A 27986-nucleotide genomic window follows, 5' to 3' on the forward strand; every position below is an offset into this window, starting at 1 on the left:
AATAGAAATGTGCCCTTTAGTTAATCGCAGATAAAATCAAAAGTGTCGGGGGCCGAGCGGGCGCGAATCCCGGCTTTTTGAAAGCAGGGGATTTGTTGTGATCTAATGTCACATTTGTGCCGAAAAGTGCAAAAGCGCACTCAGAGGCGCAACATATGTCAAAGAAACATTTATAGCAATTAATAAATCTCCGTTGCCTGGCGACAAAAGGGATGTGCAGGCATCTCGCCCGCCATCTCTGTGTTTCTGTCTGCACTGAAGGAGTCAGAGCTCATCCTTAATAAATATGCGAGCACAGATAAAGATGGGAGGGAGCCAGCACGCGGCAGCTGTCGCAGCCATTGCACTTTAAAGTACTTACAGCTCTGGGTGTGTGTCCTGCACGGATGACTGATTGGCTTGGCTTAAGCTGAGGACAGTCTTCAGAGTTTCATTTCTGCTCACTTGTATCTCTCATTGAAGGTTATTCCAGTAAGAGTTTGTATTTCGCTCTAATTCTGGCTGCTGGAGCAGCAGCTCCTGCCAGCGTTGGCCTCAGTCACATTCACCTTTCCTTCACACACCTAATTTTCAGTCAAGCATCGCAGGATTATTTAAATCCGAATCAATATGTGACGCCTTGCTTTGCTCTTCCTTGTATCATAATTGCATCTGCTGAGCCCCTGTTTTACAGTGTGTGCTGCTCATTCCAATCCTTAAACTCGGCTCCACGAGCTGATGGTCATCTGCTGCTTATCTCTGCTACAGTAAATAACATTCCTTGAAGAGTGATTATCTACCACCAGCTACGAGTTTTTATGAATTTAATATGCTTAAGTTGATAATTATAGTGCACAGCTGATATTTCCCAGCCTGATGTTGCTTATCAAACAGACTGCAGCGTTTAGACTTATCCGGCATCGTTACACAGCTCCTTGCGAATTAGTTAAGAGCCCCTCCATGACTTCATACAGTAGCTCATTAATTCTCCACTGGATCGTTATTGCACCTTACTCACTAGGACTCTTGCTCACCAGACGAGCGCACGGATAAAAAATTACTAAGAAACTGGCACAAAATGGAAGAAGTCCTGTGACACATCGCTGGCGCCGTCCTTGATGCTGACAATGAGTCCTTCTGCAAAATGGGGCGTCGTGCCAGAGGAAACTAGAGAGGCCTAAACACAGACACCAAGATTTCCTTCTGATCAGTGACACCGCTCATCCTCGCATATGAACAGACGAATGTGGTGAAGAGCGAGTGAATGAGGGGTGTCGATCTAAAGTGCGCCGCAGTCGAAACGCACTCTCAAAACTGCTGATATACTTCAATGCATTTAATCATTGAATTTTAAGTAGTTTTGTGAGGGGTTTAAAATGCAACGCGTTGTATAATTTGAATAGCCAAGAATGCAAATCAGTGGTGTGTAAAGTCGGTGGGTAATTAGATAGATAGGGTTCCTGGAGGAATAATGTCCAATTGTCTCTAGGATGTGGAGGGAATACACGAATCCACAGTTTGGAAATAAAAGGAATGTTCTTTCATTCTCACACAATAAACAAAGAGCATCCATCTGAATTTAGCCAAAGTTTAAAACACCTCAACATCCTAAAGTCTGGTTGAGACGTCGCCTCCACACGTGGCTCTTCAGAGGAAACCTATCACCGCCGGACACCAAAACGTAGCGCTTCCCTTCGAGCACAAGGTCATAAACGGCAGACGGCGTATTTGACATTCCCGGGGCTTTTCCCTTTCCGTGCATGGGTTTCATTTCAGAGAGCTACAGCTTTGTGTCTGGAGCTGTGATTTAGCTGCAGAAGACGGAGGGGCTGCAATCAGGGAAAGGTGCTAATCAATTTCTTGTCGCGCACGTGTGTATCTCTGTGTACGCGTGTGTTCTGTTTGTGCTCATGGCTGGAAAGAACAGGTTCACATAAGCTTGTAAGTCGGTAATGATGCTCTCATCGCTGATACAGACTCTGTCCACGCTCGGCTTTATTACCATTTGTTGCACATCACTTCTATAAGGTCATTTAGATTTTCTTGCCACTGATCCCACATTTTCCAAAAGAAAGTCCATCTAATAAAGGTAATTTAGTGTAGCAGCACGAAACAGGTAGCTCATGGTCATGTAATTATTTATTTTGTCTCACTGAATAATAAGCGGTGTGTTAACCGGAGCATTCGCCTCTTGTGCAGCGCAGTGAGGAGACGTTTCACTGAGTAGCGCTGGAGGACAGCTGAGTCTTCATTACGTGGAAACAACATAGCAGGGAAATGTTAATGCCGAGCGCCTGCTCGGTTTTTCCCCTCCGATAGTTTTATTGTTTTAGCCGCTTTGAATCGCTCCTCCGGTGCGATTCGAACACCAGCTTCTTTCGTGAGGCGAGCGCGCGCTTGGATCGATCGGCGGCACAAAAGCAAAAGTGGCAATATTTACAGCTCCTCCTGTAAGAAAGGAGTGTGGGAGGGGGTGTCGAAGGGAAATATGGGGAGGTACATGATGGAGGCCAGGATGAATAGGAGGATGAAACAAGCAAGGTTTCACCTGGACCTCTATGTTTCAACTTTCTGATGAAAGTAACTTTCAACCCACTGAAAAATCACATTTAATTAGTTGGTTATGGATCAATTACAGGATCTGCTAAAGGAAATCTGTTGTCCAATCCATCACTAAATTATTCCACAATCCCACAGAGCTGCAGGCGAATTGTGTCTCCAGTCAAACGGAAGCAGAAGAAGAACATTGGAGGACTGGAAGCGGACGGCACCAGTGACAGGCGCTGGACTTTGGGACGGGCAGTGGGCGCTCGCGTGGGCGGCACAGTTAACTCGACGACGTGGAAGTGAGAGAGGCACGGCGGCGTGACACCAGCGGGACGATCACGGAGCCTCACTCACCCTGATGATGATGATGGAGTGTTAATAAGCAGCTAAACCACTATAGGCCGTATAATGCAAGGACAACAATATGTTGTCCCTGAAGCCAAGGCTGCTGCTCCCGCCTCTCATTACAGCAGACGTGTGGCTCGGCGACAGCGACAGGACAGCGCTGACACACACAGCGCCATAAACTGGACGGCCAAATAAGCGGGGAGCCCGGACGACGGCCGGAGCGGAGGAGGAGCTGCTTTTCATTTAATGAGCAGCCGTGCGATGTGGGTTCGTCCAGATGCATGTGAAAAGCCGCCTGCGAGGCCGAGGGAGGACCGTGGGCCACCGATGCGCCGCCCGCGCTGCCCATCAGCGGGAACGGCGAGCATTCACGTTGCCACTCGACAGCGAGGAGCGTCACTGTGTGCGTTCAGCGTCTGGTGACCTTGACGCGACCCCGTGGCCCGGAGCGCCTCCGCGAGCAGGGTCAGAGCGACGCTCAGCTGCCATCGCAGGATTTATTCCTCATCAAATATACATGCACTCTTTTATGGTTTTACTGCTTAATGGCACCAATTATATTTTCAACCTTCCAGAGATGATTTTCTTTACATTTGCTGGGTTCACGGCATAAGAACAGTTATTTTGTGGCAATAACAGTTTTTACCCCGTCCATAAAAAAGTGAATCATTTTAATGTTTTTATAAGCTGGCGTTAAGGTTATGGAGGTTTTGTATAGTGTATAAATAAAATGCTGCAGATCCACTGACGAAAACATCAACTGCTGCCTCTCGTGATGATCTTCACTATAAAATAAGACGTCCTGAGTCAGAAGTCCACGCGTTGCCCAAGGGCTGCGTACCCGAATCAATAGTCATAATGAATTGAATGGAGTTTGTAAACAAGCTGAGTCGCGCTGTGATCACACATTTAAAGTGCCAATCACTGTTCAGCATCCTAGAATGGACTCGCTTTGGACTCATCGTAAAGACGCGAGTCGCATTTGGCTTTGCTACGAGTAAGAAAATGACCCGACGTCACACAGCTGCTGCCTGCTGTGGATCAGAGCAGGAGAGCGGGCGGTGGGAACGGGAACACGGGCATCAAAGCTGGACGGCGCAACTCTCCACACGGCTCCCGTCCTCCAGGAACGGCACCGGCACAGTCTCCACATCAGATGAGCCTGTGATCTCCACTGTGGCTGTCATCAGTCGAGTGTAATTGAAGATCGTCCCCTAACGAGATGACTTTACCCTGATCTAATGAGTTTGATTCTGGACAAAGTGACTCATCCACTTTGTTTCCTCGCGTGTCACCGGCCGCAAGTGATGTGTTACAGTAAGAATCACTCGCAGACCTTCACTCTCGCTGTTTCCCTTCAATTTGTCATACCAGGACCTCGGCGCCGCTCCCTCTTCCTCCTCCCGTCTGTCCCTTTCTCACATTTATTCCCTCCGCAGCCCCCTCGCTCGCTCCCAGACACGTCAACAAAGTCTGCGTGGCCAATCCCACAGGTGCACGCTTGAAAGGCTATTCCATTTGGCAGTCGCTTAATGGAGACCCCTCGCCTCCTCCGCACGCGTCTGCTCCGTTCAGCAGGTTAGATTGCAGATTGCCAGGCACTGTCACTGCACGGCGACAGAGTCCCGGCCAGTCAGGCTCCTTTCAAGCCCACGCCTGCGGGTCTGCCCCCGGGGCTGTCGAGGCACGCCGGAGCCCGGGCACGTGGCATCCTGCGGTACCTGAGCTCATTTTGATTAATGGACCTTCCTCTGCCCCTGAGTGAGCAATTATCCGAGGGCAGGCAGAGTCGTTCATCACTGTAGCCGAGCGGCGGGGTCTCATCCAGTGTTGAAAGTCATACCAGCAGGCCGAGGGGGTCCTCGTCCACATCCTCAGCCTCCCCGCCGTCATCGGATGGGCCGGTCGCGTGGGGGGGGGGTGCTTCCGGCGCTGCACACCTTGATCAGAATCAAACCTGAACATTATCCTATGATCGACTTCACGGTCGGTTCTGAGGCTCCGGTCCTGGAAGTCGCCGCTACATGACGGACACCTGCTGTGAGCAGCTATTGTCCGTAGCTGTTAGCGGATGTGTTCAGCATAACAATAACATTCAGGGACTGTAACAAAGCTGCGGTACTTTGATTAAACCCAACAAGCTCCAAACTAGCGTCTAAATACCTCTGATTACACGCAACAATAGCACTTTATCCTTTGTTATGGGTACAGTAATATACTCTTGTTCTAAAAAGACTCCTAATTTATTGACATGAGCTGCTTTGATGTGTACAATCGCAGATAAGGATTTTAGCTGAGCCACAACTGTGTTCCTTCTCCAGTGCTGACCCTCAACAGCAGGGCTGTTCAGGATGTCACACACACACACACACACACACACACACACACACACACACACACACACACACACACACACACACACACACACACACACACTGACCTCTCCCCTGTTTGTGTCCATTACTATGACTGGCAGCTCCTGTTGGTACGCGGCGACGCTCCGTGTCTGAGCGAACAAGCGCTGCCCCCCTTATCGCGACGAGCTCCCCTCCAACTTACAAATCATTTACAAAGCCATATCTCGTTCTTATTCGCCGCATCTTTGAAGCCTCCTGCGTTCTCTTTTTCTTCCCCATCTCTGTTATGTTTGCTTTGATCTGGGAGGATGCGTATGTGCAGAAATGGAAGGACCGGGGCTTTTTACGATCCCGCTGCTGCAGCATCACACACCTGTAATCCACTGTTAAAAATGCAATTAGCGAAAATTGGTCCTCCCAGAGACCAACAATTTACCTACAATTTACCTGGATCTGCTGGTCAAGTGCCAGTTCCGAGGCCGATCCCACTGGCTAATGGCTTTGGAGAAGGGCCAGCATCAGATTTTGTGTTGCTGCTGGCTAATGGGCTGTCAACCCCCACACTGTAGGCGCATTCAGACCACAAACCGTCCCACCACACTATTAGAGCCTCTTTCTCTTCATTGATTTCTGTCTTTACTCTTAGCTAATGATTTCCCCCTGTTTTCATTCATGCTGCTGCGTCCGTGAAACACTTTCAAATGCGCTCTCCACAGTAGACAGTCCAGATGTTTAGCGCGAGCACATTGATGTTGAATCCCAACATGGAGGTCTGTCATTATTAATATGCACTCATAGATCTATGCACGGTGGGGGGGCTCGCTGCACCTTGCACACGTTTCGAATGCTAAGTGTCTTTGTTGCTATGAGAAACAATTCCCAGTAAATATTTCACAAGTGTGTGACAGGTTGCTTCTCTGCACGAGTAAAAGTTATCATGACGAATCTGGTCAAGACATTTACTTGCGTGCTCTGGAAACGCAGAAATCTGCGCTGCCACCTTGTCCACCCATCTATCTGGCGCCGCTCGCCTATATATCTCACCGTCTGCATCTCTGTGCTATTCCCCTGCCCTCCTTTCCACCGGCTCCGACTGTCTTTCCCCCCATCTCCGGCTCACATCTTTATATCGCTCCAATTTTCACACGGCGAGATGGAAATTGAGTGGGAGGACTGGGTTGCAGGATAAGATGGAGGTCTCGGAGTGGACAAAAATAAAATCCAATTTCAAAAAAAAAAGAGAGAAAAAAAAAAAGAGAGAAAACTCCCACCTCCCCAAACTGCAGCAGGCCAAACCCCCGTCACCCCCACCCCCCTACAACACCTATCCCTTTGCTGTCCCTGCCCATCTTAAGTAAATCTCGCCTGCATATCTCTAGAATCTCAAAAGCTAACACGCAGTGGGGGGGGGCAAAACGAGAGACATCACCCCCCCACACACACACACCTCTATTCCCTCGCTCTACTCGCATTGGACACACGCTTTTGGCCTTGATTTACTTTTAGAGCTGCCTCTTGCCTTATATCATAATACAGAGCGTACCCGTGCGCCTAAGAATTTCTAATGCTCAAAGTTTGGAGTGTAGACTTTAAAAAGACTACTTGACTGTAGGTGTGTGAAGAGGAAAGTGGGACTTCAGGGGATTTTAGGATTCCTAGAAGAGGAGCAAGACCATTTCTCACAGTTCAACTCACGTTCCACGTGGTGAATATTGTGTACATGTAACACACACCGCGGTCTGAGCCGTGGTTCTGTTTGCACTGCACATGGCTGCATCAGCTGACAGCTCAGTGGGAGCGTCGACGAGCCGACGGAAAGCTGGGAAAAAAACAGCAAAATGAAAGAAATAAAATGCAAAACAAATGGGAGGTTTTGAAAAACACATGTTTGATTATGGGCTGCCTTTTAGATCACACGATCTTTGCATCCGGGGGGGTTATGTGCTCGCATTCACGGCTTTGTTGAGTCAAATTCATCCACCGCTATATTTACATTTTTACATTTTTATAAAGCGACTTACTAGCGAGCTACAAAGGCAGCAGGAGAGCTGGGTCACGTAGAGGGAGCATTTCAGATGCGGAGGATGTAACTGCGAGGTAGAGTGTTTCCTCTTTCACATTTCCAATTCTGTCTCTCATGTCGGGGTTTTTTTTTTGTACCACAGCCTCCCAAAATGGGGAAAAGAACAGACATTGTCAGATATATTTGGCCGGTGAAGTTAGCAGCCATCTACTTATTTTTAGAGGATGAACATTAAGGATCCTCCAGAGCTGTAATCTAGTTGACTGACAGCGGCACACGGTGCCTTTCTCCACACCTTAACCAGAAGACATTCAGTAAAAACAATGCAATTCATGAGGAGAGAACACACACGCGGGGGAAGCAAGGTGAGAGGAAAGCACCGAGCCACAAAGCGATAAGGAAGAGAGGAGAAGATGAGAGGAAGCGGCGGCGGGGGGGAAAAAACCTCACTAAATCCCAAATTCTGTTCTTCCTTCTACACAATTTTGAGGCAGATCTTCAGTCGATTGGATCTTTGCCGTAACCTCCTGTTACTTCTACCGTGGTGTGTGTGCTCACACGTGAATGCACCGACTGCAAATGAGTGCAACCCTCAAGAACCCCCCCCCCCCCCGAGGCGGGCCGGTTAAAGATACAGAACCAGCAGTAACTAACTGAACTAAACTAAAGAAGGGCAGCAATTATCCAAATTAATCTACGAGCAGGAAAGTATGAACAAAGTAACTTCACAAAACAAACACAAAGGGTCGGTTCAGTGACTAAACTGTGTCAAACCCATATCTAGACCTTTACAGACCACAGGCATCGAGACATGACTGTCATCCTCCTCTGATGCTGGGACACGGATCACTCAGTCATTTGTGTTTGCATAAACCAGAAAACTCGCAGAGGATAATAAAAAGCTTTAATTTGGTGGCAGCAAATAGCGCTCCACTGTATCCTCGGGCCCCATATCGCACAGATACGCAACCAATTTATATGTTTTTGTTTGCCTCGGAGTGCAGAGCAGTGCTGCAGACGGCTAACGAGGACTCTGAAGTGCTGCTTGTATGATGAGAGCATTTCTACACTTATATAAAAGGGGGATTTCTATTTTTCCTGCGGTGCAAAATATGAATAAAGTAATTTGTCGCTGCCTATAAGAGACACAGTATCGCACTGTCAACACACATTTGCTGAACGTTACTACAAATGCTAATATTGTTGAAGTCCTCGCTGTGCATCTGTTTATGCTCGCCGCCCTCTCCTCACAGGGAACGAGCCGAGTGTATTCAACAGGTTAGCGCTCGCTAGCGCCTCTCGCCAGCTTCATGAGCCTGTGAGAGCTCTTAAGAGTGAGCTTTGTGAGAACAACTACTCTGAAAATAGAAAACCTTCAAATGCCACTTTGAACACCTCTGGCATCACTATGTTATGGTTTTACAACATTTATGGTCTGATTCAAGGCTGTTTACTTTGTATTCTGCTCACTGGAATCCATTGTAGCATCATTTGGCTTCGCACGCTGAGATATAATAAACTTTGAACAGACAAGCCCGACAAACACACACACACACACACACACACACACACACACACACACACACACACACACACACACACACACAGCAGCTCGTAACTCGCCTCAGCAGATGCTGTGAGGACCGACGCCGTCAGACTCTTTGCGACACACACTTGTCAATCAATGCGCTCGAAGGCGGGCGCCGCGTGAGGCGTTCGCTGACCCTGCTGTTGTCTGTGGAGAACTCCACGCTACCGTCCCGTTTTGTAAGCTCCCATTATTCTATACTATGTTGTGGAGAACAACATTTTTATCAATACAGCATGAGTTAGTGTCCATTACTGCATGAAAGCGGCGCCTGCATGGGCATGAATAAATGACTTACAGCGTGTGACTTTGTAAGATTTATGGCAGCAGTGCAAACACTGAGTTAGACATTTCCCAGATACGCTTGTACGATCTGTCTAAAGCTTTTAGTTCTCATATTATGTATTTTAAAATGGAGAACATGACATATGGATTCTTTTCAAACCGTACATTCCTCTGCAGTCATAACAGACATGGGGAGTGATTGCTCACCGCTCCGTCATTTGTGATGAACAGCACGCGCTGTAAAGCTACTGTACCAGCTCCTCCTGCTAAGCTGCCTCGCGGCTCCATTCTCTCCCTCCTCTCTTTAATTACCACGGTGCCGCTCGTCCAAGCTGTGCTCACCGTGTCTCTGTAACCGCTCTGAGGTCAGCGTTTGACTTCTGCTTCTGCTGCCGTACAGTACTTCTACTTCAGCTCAATTAAACTACTGTAAATATAAAATCATACGGCTTCTTCATTTTATGTGTGGCTCCTATTTTCAGCATATATACAGTTCATTATGTTTATTATGTAAGACTGATGTTTTTGTTTGTAAATCTGCAGCTTTATCTCCATCTCCCCTTGTTGACTCCAATCCCTGGACTCTTCCTGCCTGTCGAGTTTCAGACTCATTCACTTGACACCACATGGCACGTCCACTCTCCCCACACTCAACGCAGAGTCTCGACCCGGACCCGGACCCAGACCCGGCCCGCTCCTCCGTCGCCGTCCGCTCAGATCCACTACCTCGCTCGTCTTCTCATCTGACAAAGAGCGTTTTCTTGGTGCTTGAAAAGAATTGGTGCAGTTGACGCAAACACTCCTCATCGTGTACCGCTGCCGGCCCGTTCTGATTCCCCTCCTGATCCAACCTTTGTACAGCCTCTGAACCAAACCTCTCCACGTCCACATCCACAGCACCGTGTTCCTGTCTCTCCCTCTGACTAAAGTTTGTCTCCTTCTCCTCCTGTACTTCTCTAAACCCTCTCCCTCTTTACACCTGGTGACTCATAACCATTTGCACTAACCCACCTGCTGCTTTGGTGCAGTACATGCCTCATGTTCTAGTGCCTTGTCCCAGCTAATCAAACTTCGCCTTGCAGTCGGGTCTGGCTTTCTGCCTCTTACAGTTTCTCTACCCTCCACTAAAATATTTGTGAGGCTGCCTCGTCTGCTGTATTTTAGATGGGCACGACGCACAGCGGGTGGTGGATACGTTACAGTACATCTCAGGCTCAAGGTCATTAATACACATGCTCGTGTGGGTGCATACTCAGTATCTTTCTTTCTCCTTCACTGTGTTGGCTGCAGCAAAAGCCCCATTGCTTGTTTTCACTACAGTGGGAATTATCCTCCATTAAAAGCCTTTTCTTTCCTCCCTCATCAAAACAGTCTACACTTTCTAGGCCCCTTAGTGCTACTTTGTCTTTTGTCTTGTTTAGAACAAAAGAATAAATAAAAGACAATTAAACAAATTATCTTAACCATGTGAAAGAGTGAAGTAAAGTCCCTGTTTTTGAGCCTTTGATTCACCACTGACTCACATTCATACATTTCTGACCCCTGTGAGCGAGATTGTTATTATTGTTTTCAGCTGAATGCATTATGGGACTTTTCATCGCCAGCATGTCTTGGCATCAGAAAGCTTTTTAGCGCTGAAATGTGTTGGAAGTGAACAATACAAATGACTGGATGCATTCCATTTTATGCTTGGCTAAAATGTTAGAGGTCAATGTGGCGCAAACAGCTCAAGTGGAAAAAAAAAACCTTCCGACGCGTTTGCGGCTCAGCTGAAGTTGTCACTGATCTCGTCTTGGAGCAGACACGAAAAAAACCTGACAGTTGTCTCCGATTATGAATAATAAATTGACCGTCGAGCTGGCGATGGGCGCCGGGTGGGAAAGAGTGAGACCCGTCCCCGTGCCAGGTTGAGTCAGAGCGTACAGAAGGTGGAGCTGCAGAGGCCTGAACGCACGCCAGAGCCCACGCTCACACACATCTGGCAGCAGATGTCACAGCAGCGGTCAGAGCAGTGTCTGTGGTTGTCTCACACACACACACACACACACACACACACACACACACACACACACACACACACACACGCACGCACGCACACACGCACGCACACACGCACACACACACACACACACACACACACACACACACACACACACACACACACACACACGGCCCGTCTGCTCCCCCCTTACTTTGTAGGCAGAGGGGCTGCGAGACTTGCAAGACCGGAAACCCCACGGGCCGCCAGTTGAAAAGCACGCGGACGCGCGGCAGCAGATGAAATGCGATGTGGGGAAAATTGTTGCCTTTTCAAGAGCAAAATTGGACCTGAAGATGTATGTATAAAAGGAATCCTGTGGAGGGAAATGTGCTGATAATTGGCTGTCAGACTGTCCCACATATTGAAAAGGCTTCCTGCTCCCGTAGCTCAGCTTCAGCCCACAGTTCCTGGCAGAGGCGGCACATGGTGACGTCCTCTGCAAACAGTGGGACCGACCTGTGCAGCAGATAGATGCTCGATGTCGCCCGTCGCCCCCCGGGGCCAAACACTCTCAGTCAGCGATCGCGGGTTAATTTCATTGCCTTATTAAATGCCTCCTTGCCCCCGAGTGCCCAGAACGCAGCCTGTTCCCCGTTTTCGAGGGCGCGAGCGAGCAGCAGCGCGGGCCCAGAGGCGACACCGGCGAGGATGCATGGGATTCCTCCCCGCTCGCCTCAGATGATAAAACACAAACTCAGACAAACAAGGCGACATTTTAAAGGTAACGAGAAGCGGAATGAATTTCGGAGACAGAACCCCCCCCCCCCGTTTGAAAAGCGCGCAAACCACCTCAAACGTCGCTATCAACAAAGTCGTTCTCTGTTCACACTATGAAGCACTTTCTCTTTCCAGTTCCGTGCATAATTAAACAGAGACGCTGTTTCTTGGACGTGCTCGTCTCGGGGTCCTCAAAATAGAGATGGTGGTAAGCAAAGATAATGCGCTACGTGCTGCAAATGAAGGAGCGCTGCTTTAATTACAGCAACAGCGCTAGTCATTTAAGTTTCTGCAGCGACTGAAGATACTAATACCAGAACAGATGTTTGAAACAACTCTCAGATTTGTTTTATCTTAATGGGAATAAAGATAACGGCAGTCTGTAGCCAGGCTCATTAATGTTAGAACACAGCTAACCAAATAATGGACGCAGAACACAAACGCCTGAGGACAGTTGGCAATAAAGGACCGGCGCATTTCAGGAGAAGAGTCATTTGGGCTGGTTCTGTTCAGTAGATACACTGATGCAGCAGCTGAATTATTCTCTGCTCTCGGAGGCTGCCGTTTCCGTCGAGCTCCTAGATTTCGTCCACGCCACCCGCTTTAATTCGGGCTCCCAGAGAACCAGAACTCTGCACCTGTTGGGAAAATCTGCTCGCAATTACACGAAACACTCGTTTCGTGCGTTCGGAGGAGATGCTGTGGAGACGATGAGCTGACACAAGTGACGTAACCAACAACCGGGGCTGACCTTTAAAAACACAGTCTACGTCTGTCGGATGCTGTTCATCCCGACGGCAGTAATGTGGATATCGCTGATGATACGCGTCACGCTCTAACGAGCTGCCTTCATTGGATCAGCAGTGTTAAACAGTCAACTACAGTGTCTGTCGGATGCATTTCCTGCGTTTGCGTTTACATTACAAACCATCTGTCGCGCAGGCAAAGGGAAACGCGTCCTATAGGAAACCGCGTTGAACGTGGCAGATGTCACTTAATTCCATTCAATCTTTAACTGTCTTTGAAAAAAAGACAGATGACATCTTTCCAGAAACCAATGGCCCTGTGATTAAAACCTCTCCCCAGGAAACAGATTGTCTTTATACTTTTACTTACATATTGTATTCTCATAGGAACTAGACTCATCACAGTTAATCAAGGACAGACAACAGAGTACATCTGTTCACATGGCAGCTCTCCTGACATTTTATCATTTCTCTCCCATCTCCTCTGTCATTCTGTCCCTCGCGCTCGCCCTCTCCCTCCTTTTTAGCCCTGCGCACGCTCACGCGCCTCCTTTCCCGTTTTTTGCTCCGTATAACACAAATGTCAGCAGGCTGAGCGTGACAGGTGAACGACAGTGAAGTAGATTTGACCTTGACGGCTCTGAGAGCGAAGTGACAGTAATAAAAGGCTGTAGTGAGTTATTGCAGGACCCCGAGGGCATCCATTAATGAATGACATCAAACAGCCATGAGATTCTAGGACAGGATGAGGAGCCGGGATGATGTAGGACAGGTGACAGCAGCCCACACACACACACGCACGCACACACACGTGCGCTCACGCAGCCTTTACCTGCGACGAGTTCACCCTTTAACGTGCAGCGAGTGGTGGCTGCACGAAAACACCAGCAGACGAGGTGTCAAAACACTTAACCACCTACAAACGCTCGCCAAGTGGAGACATCCTGTCAAAGTTTGTCTTTACTGTAGCATAAATCACCAGCTATTTCATTACATTATTCATGTGCTAAATAGACCTCTCTGCCCCTGAGGGCAACTTACTCTTTTTTTTTTTTCTCCTCCTCACCTCCCACTCACTGCGACTCTCATATCCGGATCATGCACCGATACAAACCCCAGTGACAATTCAGCCTAATCCCCGTCTTCCCCTGCTGCAGCCCATCCTGTTAGGGAACTGTTGTGAGTGTGGAAATGAGGCTATTTCGGAGGATGCGAGCTGCTTGTATCCACAGCGGCTGAAAGTACGCCGCCGTTTGGGGTCCTTACGATCTATTAGAATTCGTTGGTCTTTCAACTGATATCAGGATAATTATGGATAATGAATTGATAGGGGTGATAAGTGTCAGAGCGCTAATGGAATGCAGTGCTTAACCTCCATAATCCCTCTGTGCCCTTCACTTAGTGTCAGGATAATTAGATTACGGCTGCTGATATCTTCTGTCTTATACAGACACACTCCTGCTGGCGCGCATTACACACGCAAACACACTGCTGCTATATAATGAGCATGAATACACTGTATGTGAGAGAGAGAGAGAGACAGAGAGAGAGACAGAGAGAGAGAGACAGAGAGAGTTGTTTCACGTTTAAGAAATGTTTTGTTTTGATCAACTAAGATTGCATTTATTTCAGGCCGCCTGTGGAGCAGTGGCTGTACTAGTCCGTTTCTGTACATAAAGTAAAGAAGAACAAACAATGCATAATTTAAAAAATCTCTCAAATTGCTTTTCTTTAGGAATTTGTTAAAAAATATGGAAGCTGTAATGGTAAAAGTTGCAAAAGAAGAAGGAGGTTTCTTATCCTATATTGGTTTAGTGGCCACAGATGTATTTCCTTTCTGACAAACATTCAGCTGAACAACTCAATAAATCCTGCCTGAGCAGCTTATTTCACAGAATTGGAAGCGTCGGACTCAAACCGCCGGTGGACGTCCAGCACCGACACCTCCAGCTAATGGTAGTCACATGTTGAATGTGCTCCATCCTCTGCAGAAATGTGTTGGATAGTTGCAATTATTTGGCTTCTGTATGTGTCCATGTTGCCAGTGTTCTCCCCCAACCTGCCCTGGGAGGACCGGCCCCGGATAAGCCATGAATAACAGTTTAAACTGTAAAAACAGTGAGAGATTTACTGAGCCTGTCGGGGGGGGGGTCTGGCGGGTGGCTGCGTGATGTATGGCGGCGGGGAGGGCACACCGTGTCGCAGACAACTCCAGCATTTCATCTGGATCGGCGAGACGCTCATATTTTATTCCAGACGCCCCCCCCCCCCCCCCCCCCTCCCCAAGGGCCCCGTTCCAGCGCTCCACGACGCTACATCACTCCTATCAACTGGGTGGGAAGCAAGATGTACTGTAATTGGCAGGTCGCTGGTTTCATTCAGCATCGAGTCAGAGGAGAAAAAGGGGAAAGATGGGAGTGGTCCTGGTGCACGTTGATGAAGGAGCGTGTGTGCAGGTAATCTACTACATGTAGGTGGGTTATACAGTAGTTAGATTTTATTGTGGATCACTGCTGCTGTTTGGCTTCATTCTCACCAGTACAGTGTGTGTGCTGTGTCATCCCTGCGTGCCGGGCCTGACTGATGGCTTTAATCTCCATTCTGCCTGTTCCAAACCATGTACAAGTTGATTATTTTACTTCCAGACGTTACTGCTGGCTGAAGCATGATGGACTCCGCTGATGCACTTCAGGTACGACACGAACATAACGGGCCGCGGCCATAAATCCACTCTGCAGCAGCAGGAGAAAAGGGAGAAACTCTCTCGCTGCTACAACGTGGAGAGGGAGGAAGTCAGAGTTGGAGTAAAACAGGGTCTGGTTTAAGCTTCATAATAATACTCACCTTCTTCTGCTGCATAGGAGAATTAGCATGTATTTAAACAGTAAATACTGTAAGGCTAATGTTTGACGGCTTCACGTATCCATCACCATGGGTACAGTTTCTCATCTCGGAGCCTATTTTTACCCACAGTGCGTCAGACCAGGTTAGGGTTCGACGCCTCGCAGGTGTGATTCAGAAGTAGCTGTTGAGACTCGCAGGGCTGCGCTCACTCATCTCCCAATCAACCCCTCCAGTCTGTCTGGACACTTGAACGGGCGGCCACTGCTTTAATTTTGATTCTCACGCACATTCCTTAGGACCAGCATCTGGACTCATCCGACACCTGTGGGCCCCGACTTTGGTACATCGCTGATCTGAAAGAGCCTGACACGCGCTGTACACGGCCCATTCTGCTCGGCTGTCCTGATTTCGTCTGGGTCCGCCGAGATGCTCGCGCTCGGAGATCATTAATTTATACCGTCTCAGGAGCCGCATCTTTCTTTGCTGTCAACTTTACTTTGGTAAACTGCTGCACACAAGCACACTGGGAACTGCTTGCTACTCTAATGTTAATGCAAATATTTTTGAAGTAGAATATCACTTATATTCCTTATTTTTAATATTTTATTTATAAAAAGTTGCTCTTTTGAATTCCCTGGCATCCGTGCAGTGTCATCTTTTTTATGTCCCGGTTGTTGATAAGGAAATGTAGTGACTGTCAGCCAGGGAGTGCACTTACTTCAAACGTCGAGGACAGTGATGTATCTCCGGAAGCATACATTATGTTAATGTGTCATTTATCAGTTGGGCTCGGATAACAACTCCACCCTCTGTTTGCCAGCTGGAGACGGACTGCAGCTTTTCCATCATCACCTATGAAGTATCAGGTGGAGATGATAAGAGCCGCGATGGAGAGGTGCCACGACAGGCTTTTCATAATGACTGATGTCCTCTGTCGCACTTTCATTTACTGTTCAAAGTGATGGACAAATGCCCGCGGTGTGTCGAGAGACCATGTCATCAAGTTGTCTTTTTGAAGGAGTGTTTCTGGCACTTAACAAGCTGGCAAGGTCCTCGCGCCTGTCTCCTGCCCACCGTGCGGCAGGTCGTTCGGAACCGGTTCCTTCGGCAAGCCGCCCGGACTCGACTCGGTGACGCGGGTCGACGTGGAGATCGGCTGAAGCCTCATCGAGAAGCCGCCAGTAATGAAGCGCAAAATAATAACACGCTGCGCAGAGCCTCCTTCCTCTCATTAGGCGCTCGTTTAGCAACAAACTAGTCTTGTGCAGCAAAGTGCCCCTGACTCATGCATTGTCATGGCAATTAGATGATCCAGCGTCATGCTTAGTTAAAGATGCTAGCACATGCGATATCCACTTTTTGGGCATTCTGGTACATTTATATGACTCTCTGCTGAGTGTTAGCACACTCGGGGTGTGTTAGAAGTGCACTTGTACTATTTCACACTTTGCTACTTTATCCAATCCCTTTACATTATTGCCTACATCAATGCTAAATAGGCCGCTCCCAGAAACACCTGCGTTTCCGCCCAGACAAACACAGAATACCAAAACAGTGTCGGTATGTCTGACACACACAACTGGACAGAATGCATGTGTATCATCCTCCAGTGACACAAAGAGCTAAGCAGCTACTGGCGTCATGCTGTGAGGGCTCAGTTCAAACAGTATCAGACTCTCCAGCTAGAACCATGAGGTCCATTCACCCACCCGATGCTGTTTTGGTCCTAACAAGTTAAAGTTAAAGTTAAAGTTAGCATGTGGTTAGCCGCTAGCTTTAGCCAGACATCAACAAGCTGCATGCTGTGACCTGTGACCCCTTTGACGTTATGTGCCCTTTCAATCGACTACACGTGAAACAGCGCTTTCCACCAGGCTGCTGGAAATACACACTAGATGGGCAGAACTTTTGATGTACAGAACTGGCATAAAGGCTTAAAGATTTACTCACTATTGAGACATTGATGTTCAATTTCCTTTATCATGAAATCATGAATGTTTCTTTAATTTAACATTTGAGTAAACATTGTGGATCGTCCCAGAGTTAGAACCGCTGGGTTTTATTCTTACAATCATTATTATTTGCTAACTTTATAATTTGCCCCCCAAAAAACTTAAAAGAAATGAAATTAAATGATCGCACAGCATTCAGTGAATAAAGAATAAAGAAACACACTGAAAGGCAGAAATGCTGCGGCGAGCCTTAGCCGCGCTGAATCTCCCACTGTCTGTGTTTGTGTGGACTGTGTGCTCTGCTGGAGCTCACTTGGCATCCAGGGCTTTCTCCAGCCCATTTATCAAAAGGACCAGTGCTCTTGTGAGTGAGAAGATTTATACGCCGTGGAAGAGAGGTGGGGAATTAGCCCAGATTTATGAGCGCGGACTTCCAATGCCAAAGCACCGGCAGCTGCTACTTGACATTTGGACAGAGGATGTGAAGGAAGATTGGACGTGGGGGGAAACAGGAAATTGGAACAAGAGGAAGGTGGAGAAAAACTGAGGAATAAATGAGAAATGAGTTTGTCCAAATACTGTAGCAATGAAAGCTTATTTTTACATAGCTTCTAAACTTGATGTCTACATTTTTGGACAATTCGGGGACAAAATAATCACAGTCGGTTTGATAACATCGCCTGTAAAGTGAGGCGTTTGCTAAGAATCAGCTCAAACACAACAGGAGCTTCAAGCTTCCAACTCTGTATGTATGACCGCCTGCTTTTGACTTCTGACCCACAGGAAAGAAACCTGCAGAGAACAGAAGCCTTGTATTTTCTTGTTCTTCTTCCTCAATGCGAGAGAAATGTCCATGGGTCCAGAAATGAAGACCTGATCCATAAAAGATCAGTCCTGTCTGTCCACAGTGAAATGTCCTTCCATGTTTCACCCTTTGTCGGATAGTGGTCGTGGTGGTAATTGAAGATCTGGTCACATTGCTGCAGCATCCCAACGCCCGCATCCTTAAAGCTGCTGCCCAGGAGCAGCTGGTGCAATAGCATCATAGGGCAAAGAAGTGATGCTGAGCAAAAAATCAACAAAACAGGGCCACAATAGAGCTGAAAATACTGAAGCTAATGATGATGCTCAAGCCACGCAGAAATGGTAGCAGAATGAATATGGGGCTTGAACTTACAGACCCAAAAATAACCAGATGACCAGATCAGGAAGGAGGACACGGTCCCACACACGCTCACGGCTCATTGGGTCAAATCCTTTTTGTTGAGCCTGCGTTGTATGAGAGGACACGAATAGCCCGGCTGGTCGGCCTGGCCCACAGAGGGACGCTGCCCTTCACACCTGGGTGTTTGGGGGTGCGCTGGGATGGCCAGGAGACCAGACAGAGGCGAGAAAAAGCACCGAAGAGGCTTTTATGTCCACGCAGTCACATCAGCTCGGGTCAAAACGGTCGCGAGGTGACAAGCGGAACCAATGAGGACAGCGGGCGCCCGCACCCCAAGGCCCAAATGCGCATTGTGGCGAGTTCACATGTTACTCACAACGCTGGCGCTCAGCACGCATTAGCCTGCGCCGACACGTAGGACAATGCTCTCAGTCGGGGTCAGTTCCCTGCCACAATTAGTCACCACCATCTTGGCCGGACGGCATGAGCTCCGGGAGCAGCTAACAGGTGCTGGTCAGCTGTTGCAGTCAGGGAGGGCTGTTGACCGGGCGTGATGCGGCAGCCGGCTGGGAGCCAGCGGAGCGTCTTCACTGCAGACTTTGTCTCCAAAGCCAGAAAGAGCCTCTTTTTTCCTGAGCTCTGTGAAGAACTATATTTTTCCATCTTAAAAAGACACTTTTATTTGAGCTGACAACAGCTCCTCAGGGCCCCCCCCCCCCAACATGTTTATTTCCTTTATGCTGTAAGTCGTATTCGGAGTTTGGGGGGATATTAGATCATACCCCAAAGATGAAATGTTGTTCACGCATCTGGGAGCTCAGTCGCGCTGGAGTCTCATGAGGCAGGAGCAGTGAGGACAGGAGAGCAGGCCACTGCCAACGAGCCGGGACGCACAGCTTCTGGTTTTCCCCCCCACACATCCCACAAACGGTTAAATCCGGCGCCGCCTATTACTGCGCTGTTTGCATGTATATGAGCTGTAGACGTCGAAGGGGATGCAGGCAAGGCGACGCGTGATGCGTTTGATTGTGATCCCCCGACGGTGGCAGAGCCCCGGCTGAAACATGAAGGCTGCGTTTGGGAATAGACGAGGGCTCAGTTGTACAATACTGAGGCTGCTGACGCCTGCAGGCAACGTTCCTGGAGGTTTGGAGGGGCGGCTGTATAGACCCACTGAGGCGCTTGCATCAACGGGAGATAATATCTGACTCCCCTCTCTTATAGCCTGAGGGGGGAAATATATGTGAACCAGAAATGCGCTCACTCCATTCGATCCAATGATGTTGTCAATGAGACAAGTGCGGTCCTGCTCGGTGGTTAATGTTTAATGGACTTAAAGGACATGATTTCCCATTGGCACTGTATCAAATTTATAGAGCGGCGGAATAAAAGGTTCGGCTGCCTGCTCCTAATGACAAAAATGACCTCGGCGATAAGTGGCCGCCGCCTCGCCAAGTCACCGCAGCCGCCCGGTTCCGAGCGCGGCCGGCCGACGTCACAAGGACGCCCATTATGTTTTTGACACAATCGCCACACGAGGGCCCTACGCGATTAGCTCGAGTGGCTTCGCTAATGAAAATAATGTCTTGCTTTGTTAACCCCCGCGCGGCTCCGGCGCCGAGGCGCTAAGCGCCGGCAGATGTGGGGCCACGTGCTAGAAATAAGAAGCGGCATCGGGAGGATAAGCCCTTAAACCTACAGAACCATCGCATCCGGGTCACGGTGGGTGTGAACCCACCTTCCTGGGCCAAACGTCCACTGGGCTGTACGAGTCCCAGCTTATTTCGCCGTCGTCTCATTTACACTCTGATTATGTCCACGGCCAGAAGGAGCGGGGCATTTGGACTGCATTCTAATTCCTTGTGTACACACCTTGTGCCTTGCGGTTCCTGAGACAGCCCAAACAATGGGCGGCCCACTTGGGAGCGCGCCGGCTCCGCTCCATTCATTTACATTACGCCGCGGCCCGAACTCCTGAAAACTACATTAATCACTCTGTCACCGCGAAGCTACTTGAGCATTTCAATTGGCTTAAGTTTAGCCAGCTAATATGGTGTAATGGCATCTGTATAGTGCAATGATTCAAACCCAGTGATGTGATTACAAGCGCCGTGCCCCATAATTCATTGCGTCGGGATTGCAGCTGATGTGTGGAGCGCGAGCAGACGCCGCTTTTATCTCGGTGGAATTGACACAGCTGGGTCACTATTGTCCACCATTACGCTTCAGCGTCTTCACACTTAAAGGCAGCTTTGCCGCCCGCCTTTATTTGTCTCCCCACAAATTGCAGCGTCGCCAGGTTAAGCCACAGATGTGCGGAGAACAGGCACAGAGCGACACAGACAGACTCAGAACCGGTGTGAATCTCTCGAAGCCGCGGCTGCTAGACCTCCATTCATCCCGCCTAATCTTTAGTGAGTTCAGGGTATTTTATAATGCTAATATATGCCATGAGGGGGTTTATGGGCTCAAGGATTTAGCAGAGCGACGCCATCGGCTAAAAGGCAGCCGAGAACTCATTTGGAAATTATTTTTACTCGGCATGTAAATACCTGTTTTAATTACCCTCCCACACCTGAATATGGAGACGACAAAGACGACCTTTATCAACTGGTGATCTAAAATTATCACGGGCTGTGCTCTTTATTGCCTCTGCGCGCTCTTTTGTTTACAGTCATCCTAACTGTCTTCTGATTTATGAACTGCTTTTCATATGCAAGAGGGGAAAAAAAACACAAGAGCGAGCGGTTATACTTATTGATTAGCTGATTCAATTTATTTAGCAGGAAAACTCGGTCTGCAGCACAATGTGGTAAACATCAATATCTGGCTATCTACCGTACGTGGGGGCTGTAAACTCAATTGCTTTGCACTCCACCTCACTGAATGACCATATGTAATGAAAATATTGTTTTCGCCGAGCCGAGCTCCGATGGGTCCAACTAAAGCGAAAAAGGGAGGACAGAGACACAGAAATCTACGTCTTTTCTGAGCTATTAATTCTAAACAAAGACTCGGGGAGGAGGCAGACACAATAAATCGCCAGATCTTTGTGGGGAAGGTCACGGGGAGTGACACAGGAAGGAGGAATAGTCACGCACAAAAAAAGACAGGACAAAACAACCATTTAACAAATGTCAAACTGTCAAGTGGACGGGGGATTTATGAAAACGCTCGGGCTCGGGAAGCAAACGGGCCGATAAAGACCCGGCCCTGGACTGGCAGCTCGCGGCGCAACATGAGGCCAGAGCCGCTCGGCTGCGCTTGCGGCGGCGGCGGCTAATGCGTACGTACGCTATTCATCGTCGCTCCTTCCTGTCCGCAGAAATTGCCCGCGGCCGAGGCGCAGAATCAATCGCAATAACGCTGCATCTTTCAGGTTCGGCGCTGTTTTTTTTTTTTTTTTTGAGTTTTTTTCTTCCTGACACGTTGCTGGCTTCACGTCTCCACTTGAAGACGTTCAATTTCCCGCCGCTTCTTGGGGCACGGTTCTGCGGGAGGAGATCAATGCGAAATGACGGGCAAATTGCTAATGTTATTTACATCAAAGTGAGACTGGAGGAGACCAATTATTTCAGTGATTCAAGGCAATATTCCCAAGTGAGTTGTCCCCTGGGTAATAAGAGTATAACACTTTAAGATTATTAATATTCTGAGACCTTCCCAGTATTGTTTCTTTTAACAAAACACACCCGCACGGTTGATATTATGTCGATTCTGCAGCTACTATACCATGGAGGATGATTCATTTTGAAGCTTTGCTGAGAGCCCAAGTATTTCAGCAGCTCAAGTTCCTGAGATAATGGACAAAACATACAAATTGTATTTGTTGCGGGGCGAGTGACACAATACGATGCTATCCTCTGATATCTTTGCCCGTGCGCAGCTCTGCAGCTCGTGGCGGCAGCCGGAGCCGCATTTTTCACGTTTCAATTTGCAGCCGGAGTTTACCACTGTCAGGGAGAGAGCTACGAGATGATCTGTTACTGGGGAGAAATCAGATTTTCTCAGCGAGACGCTATAAATGAGGTGTCAGGACTGATGCAGCAACTTTGTGCAGTGTGTGTGCGTTGGGCTCTTACAGTAAGAGGGAACCCAGTGTGTGTGTTTGTAGGAGAGCGGTTCCTACACATTGTGAAATCAGCACCAGATCAGACGCAGTGTGTTTGTGTGATCCAGTGTCTGCAGAGAAACAAGCCAAAGTGAGTGGACTGTTCACAGCAGACGGAGCGTGGTTTTAAAGATGGAACGGGCAGAGTGGCCGGTTTGTTTCCTTCACATTAACTGCATTATCGTGCACGCGTATGAGAGCAAGGCCGCTCTCGGACGAGGCTCGCTTCAATCGAGAAGCTTCGACGCTTCTCGAGGCCACAATGCAGCGTCAGCATTAGCCAGTTATTTATGACAAAGTTGGATTGTAAAAAAAAAATCAAGAGAAATAGAATTTAAAAAGCTGTTAAATGTGAAGCGTAGAGGCTAAAAACGCAAAATCACATTTGTCAGTATAATGAAGCTAAAGCTAGTTTTTAATGAGTTATGAGTTAATATTAGATAAAGAAATGTGGTTTGTCAGTGTTCAGCGTACCCACGAGGACCATCAAGGCCTCCTGTGGTCTGTTTTATAAATCTGATATAATACTTTGTGCCATGTCATCTGTTTACTCATCATATACTGTAGCCAAGCACAATTATGACAAGTTCTCCATGGAAACAAATGCTTTTTCTGTTCTGGGTGTAAAACCGTAGACTCTCGCTTGGCGAGTACAAACCCAGCAGTCCTCACTCAGCGTATGTATAAATGTCAGTTGCACAATCCCCTTATTGTGCGACAACAACAACGCACACACAGTCTGGCTTTTCTCCCTCCACTTGCTGAGACGGAGACAGAGCACCTGCCCTCGCGCCTGAGCGCCGTTCCCAGCAGCTTGCTAATGTCAACCTGTCTGATGCACGCAGCGGGGTGGGGGGGCTTCCAAGACAGCAGCAATTTTCCACTGCATGCGAATGAGACTGGAGAGCAATCTGCCGGCCTAAGAGCCTCATAATCAGCACATCATTATCGGAAGGGGGCTGGTGCACGGGGGGTGACAGCGGGCTGAGGGAGTGAAGGGAGGGAGCAAAGGATGACACCAAATGAGACCCCCGGCCGCAATGAGACGCCGTGAGACGGGGATGAGAGGAAGCCGGCGTCCGTAGAGGACGGGGGGGAAGTGTGCAGAGTGGAGCAAATGGCCAGCCAAAATGGCACACGCGTCCGCGAGCTTTAAGGCAGATCCGCTGCTTTGAAGCTCACTTTGCACTGGACGCGTGTTTTCGCAGGAGTTCAAAAGGAGCGAGGGAAACAAAGGTGGTACCAGAGCCCGCGCGTTGGTACTGTACCTGCCGCCGGTGCTGAGCGTTTCATCCTTTGTGCGGCGGGAGAGGGGTGAGCGTTGGCAGACGGCGGCTCGGCCATTCGGCTTGATCTGGTACGCGAATCGCTCTGAATGGCTCACGTGCACGCCGTTTGCAGGGTCGGAGTAATGGATTCTGTTCTGAGCCGCGCCACAGACGGTGCAGAAACACTGGCACATCACACTTAGTGTAATTTTATCCTATCTGCAGCGAAGAAACATCCAAAAGCTGCTATTTGGAGAGATTTAGTTGTCACCGGCTATTTTTTTCATATCCAGGCTACAGGTTTTAACGTGTCAACAATCAATCATACCTGTCGGAGCAGATGGTTCCTACCACCTTTGGCCGCGTGGGGGCACTAGCGTACAGGGCACGCTGCTTGATTCGGGTTGTGCGTAAAATGTGCGTGTGTGAGTGTGTCATGGTCAATTCACAGAAAACTGCATGAATGTATAGTCAGGGATGAGCCACACTGGGGACTAAGAACACAATGTAGGTCCTTGTAAAGCATAAGCAAATAGTTTTAACTCTTTCTGTGCCGGTGGCAGAGGCTGCACCTTCGCACCTGGAAGGCAGAGTGCAGCCAATGGAACGGGGACTGGGGGGCTTCGTGGAGAGCTTCAGCGGCCGCTGGATGTGTTCGTGTGGAGACCAGACCGAGTTGTGGCACTAACAAACGCCGGTCTGACCGAAAGCTGCCACGACACGAACTTGGAGAACTTGTCGAGACGCCATCTCCCACGCTTTGCTTTTATTTTGCCCGTCTCTCTCGTCCAGGGATGAATTCGGGGCTTATTCCGAGCAGGAGGGGGATGATGTCAATATTCCGTCTCGCTCACTTGACAGCCGGGCGAATTCGATTGGACTGACTCCGCCTCGCTCGTGCGGGACTTGTCCGTGGGCTTTTTTCGTAGTGCCGCGCGCCCGTCTGCGTGCCTGGTGCTCTCTGACAGAGTGAGCTCTCTCCACAGACCGCCCCCCCCCCCATCTCTCTCTCCTCCTTCCTCTCCAGTCACTCACCCGCATCACCAGTGAGGAGCAGTCTGACGCACAGGACCAGCAGCGAGCCAGGACTCTTCCCCGGGAGTGCGTGGCCGCCGAGCAACATGTTCCCAGCGTGGAGACGGGGATCGCGCACCGGGAGGTCGACGATGGCACAGCGGACCGTGGTTACGCTCGGTCGGACTGGACAGCTCGGGCGAATGTCGGCGTCCTGTTGGATGCTGCTGTCGGCGACTTGCATCCTTAGCGCACAGGCTCAAGGTAAGATGCGCAACTCTGATTTTTTTTCTTTTCTCTTCTTCTTTTGTTGTTGACTTAGTGGAGCTGCTGTTGCTGTAGGAAGCGCACCAGAAAGTGTGCAGTGCATATGGCCAGGGTGAAATACAAGGCGAATTATAACTCTTTGAATATTCTCCTTGTAGAGACATAGAGGTAAACTTTAAGATTAAATACTATGAAATGTGTTATCCGTAACCATCAATCATATCCAATAACGACGTGTGGCTCCAGAACCTCCAAAACTAGACACTAATGTGACAAACGGGGGCTTTAACGTTTCTGTTTGCCAGGAATTCATGTATAACAGAGTTGTGCCTGGTTCATGGATGTCACATTTCATTCATTACTACAGACTACAGCACCTTTATCAAAGCTAGAGAGTGATAAGAATGTTATATGTACCAGTTATTTTTTATAAGGGTCCTCGTGACTTAATAATCTTGTGGCGGTGCTGAGAAGGAAGGAATAAACAGTCCCCTGCTTCGAGCGAGCTGCCCTGCCTGCCTGCCTGCCTGCCCATAGGCAGACTGATTAGTCTAGCAGAGGCGGTCATTAACTTGCACGAATATGACTGTGGGACAATGGAGCAGGGGTGTTTCATTTGACGGCTGCGTTCCATTTGCCCGATGCACTCGGAGGCTCCTCACGGGCTGCGTGGAAGTGTCGCGGTGCCACTAAAGACGCGTCCTCACCGTGAGGCGTCGCTTCCATCCGTCACAGTCACTTCTGCCTGGATGTGGGTGTAAACATGAGCTACGCTGATCACGCAGCGGCGGTGAATGTGGCGCGGCACGTCGCATGCTGTTCCGTTGACCTCTTGAGAGAGGTAAAGGGTTGTTTCGTAGATGCCAGTAGATAGAAACACACAGGCACCGAGGGCCGATCCCTCCTGGCTCCATATACTGTGTGACAGCTGCCAGCAGGCTGAAGGTAAGTTGGAAAAGGACAAGGCATATTGAGTGAGCTTACTGGGAGATGATATTCATCAACAGTCCTGCTGTGTGTTTACATTGAATGGCATTTAACGCGGCGCTTCCGAATTGAACGTTGCGCTTTCCATCACAGGAAGCTGTGCGAAAGTGCAGGAGTCTCACATCCAAGCCCTTGGGGTATTTACTTCAGTGGGACCCATGGGAGCAAAAATCTCTCATATTAGAAGTTGATTCATATAAGAGGCGGCTTTTTTATGCACTCCCCATCTTATAATCACAATGCTCAGTGCACCAAAGTGCTAAAAGCACCATAATCCCTTTGCTTGTTTGTCTTTGAACAGGTCGCATTGCTCTAAGTGCTCCCAACCTTATCTGAAAAGAGTCTCAGGCGTCTCTTATTATTCAGGGCACAGTTCCCCTAGCTGTTATTACCATCCTTTTCTCAAGCTAACATGCCTGGAGTCTGTGAGGAACTGCTGAGCATGTCTAGGCTACTTCACAGGGCTTTACCTTTCCTCCCAAACAGATCTCTTTCTCATCCTTGCAGTTGCTATTCAGGCCCCTTGAATGTTCCCGGCTGCACATTAGCATTGGTGAGAGATGCGCTCGTGTGTCTGCCTGCTCTTTCAGCTGAGAAGGATGGCGCGCTATTGCCGCTGTGGGTTCTTCAGTGACGACAGTCTTTGTCGGGGGTCCTCTCCGCATTCACAGAGGTCTTGTTCCGCAGAAGGAGGAAGCAGACCTCATCCTCGCGGGGCGTCTCGTGTTTGCGAGTGACTGGCAGTGCAGCTGCGCCCGTGCATGAACTCAGACAGGCTGCAGTCAGTCCCACAGGCCCGAGGACCTCTGAGGGTGTCACAAATGAGGCGACGCACCGGCACACGGGACCTCGAGGGAGCTGAGGTTGGCGTTGGCTTGTTTTTCAGCAGGATCCTGCTGAGGCTCCTGCTGCGTTTAATGCCGGCAGTGCACAGGAGCATACCTGGGTCTACGGGGGGGGCACAAGCTGCTCTCAGTGGGGCATTTAAAGACGCATTTAGACGCGTGGCGTGGTCTTCGCTTGTCGGTGAGATCTAACCCCCCCCCCCCGTGTTATGATGCATACCTCTGTATGTAAAGGCCTGTGTACATGCTTGCTGGCGCTTATGTTCCCGGCTATTGAGCTTTAATCTAGATAGCAGCATTGACATCATGCCAGCCAGCAGCTGCTATAATTTTCTGGACGTGCGTTATTATGCAGCATGACAGCTGTCAGCCATTTGCAAATCTTTAAATCTTATGATAATCCACCGTGCTTACAAAAAAAGCATTTGTTTAAAGCACTCCGAATCCTTGTGTGATTAAAACTCTCTGCTTTAGTGCAGGCTCCAGATCATAATTCATCTACATCAGTAACACACTAGTGCGCGCGCGCGCGCACACACACACACACACACACACACACACACACACACACACACACACACACACACACACACACACACACACACACACACAGAAAAATAGAAAAATCAATGTATGCAATATTACACAACTCCATCAAGAGAGCTATAATACAGTTTTAATAGAATCAAAGACATCTCAGTTCCAACAATGACTAATGACAAACCTGATCATCTGCGCCCACATGTACTAGACTCTGCCACAAATAATGCAAAGCCTAATCTGTTTTCATGTACCTCCACAAATCCAGACTCTCGCACTGATGCCACATTTGCCTCCAGCGTCTGATTTTAGACATGATACTAATCCTGAGCCCCGCGTGATGAAACCGTTGCATTTTCCTA

The 27986-nt window shown here is 48.8% G+C and overlaps 1 protein-coding gene across 5 annotated transcripts in view; it reads left to right on the forward strand.

The window, feature by feature from the left end:
* Window positions 1-24547: 24547 nt before the first annotated feature.
* Window positions 24548-27986, forward strand: part of LOC114860058 (protein sidekick-2-like) — a 72284-nt gene continuing 68845 nt past the window's right edge. The window contains exon 1 of one of the 5 annotated variants that reach the window (XM_055510852.1): window positions 24548-25249. In XM_055510852.1, the coding sequence (XP_055366827.1) occupies window positions 25093-25249 (157 nt within the window). In that variant the 5' untranslated portion in view covers window positions 24548-25092. The remainder of the gene's footprint in view (window positions 25250-27986) is intronic. The other 4 variants (XM_055510851.1, XM_055510853.1, XM_055510854.1 and 1 more) reach the window with 4 other exon arrangements.

Source organism: Betta splendens, chromosome 8 (assembly GCF_900634795.4).
Source record: "Betta splendens chromosome 8, fBetSpl5.4, whole genome shotgun sequence".
NCBI classification, from domain to species: domain Eukaryota; kingdom Metazoa; phylum Chordata; class Actinopteri; order Anabantiformes; family Osphronemidae; genus Betta; species Betta splendens.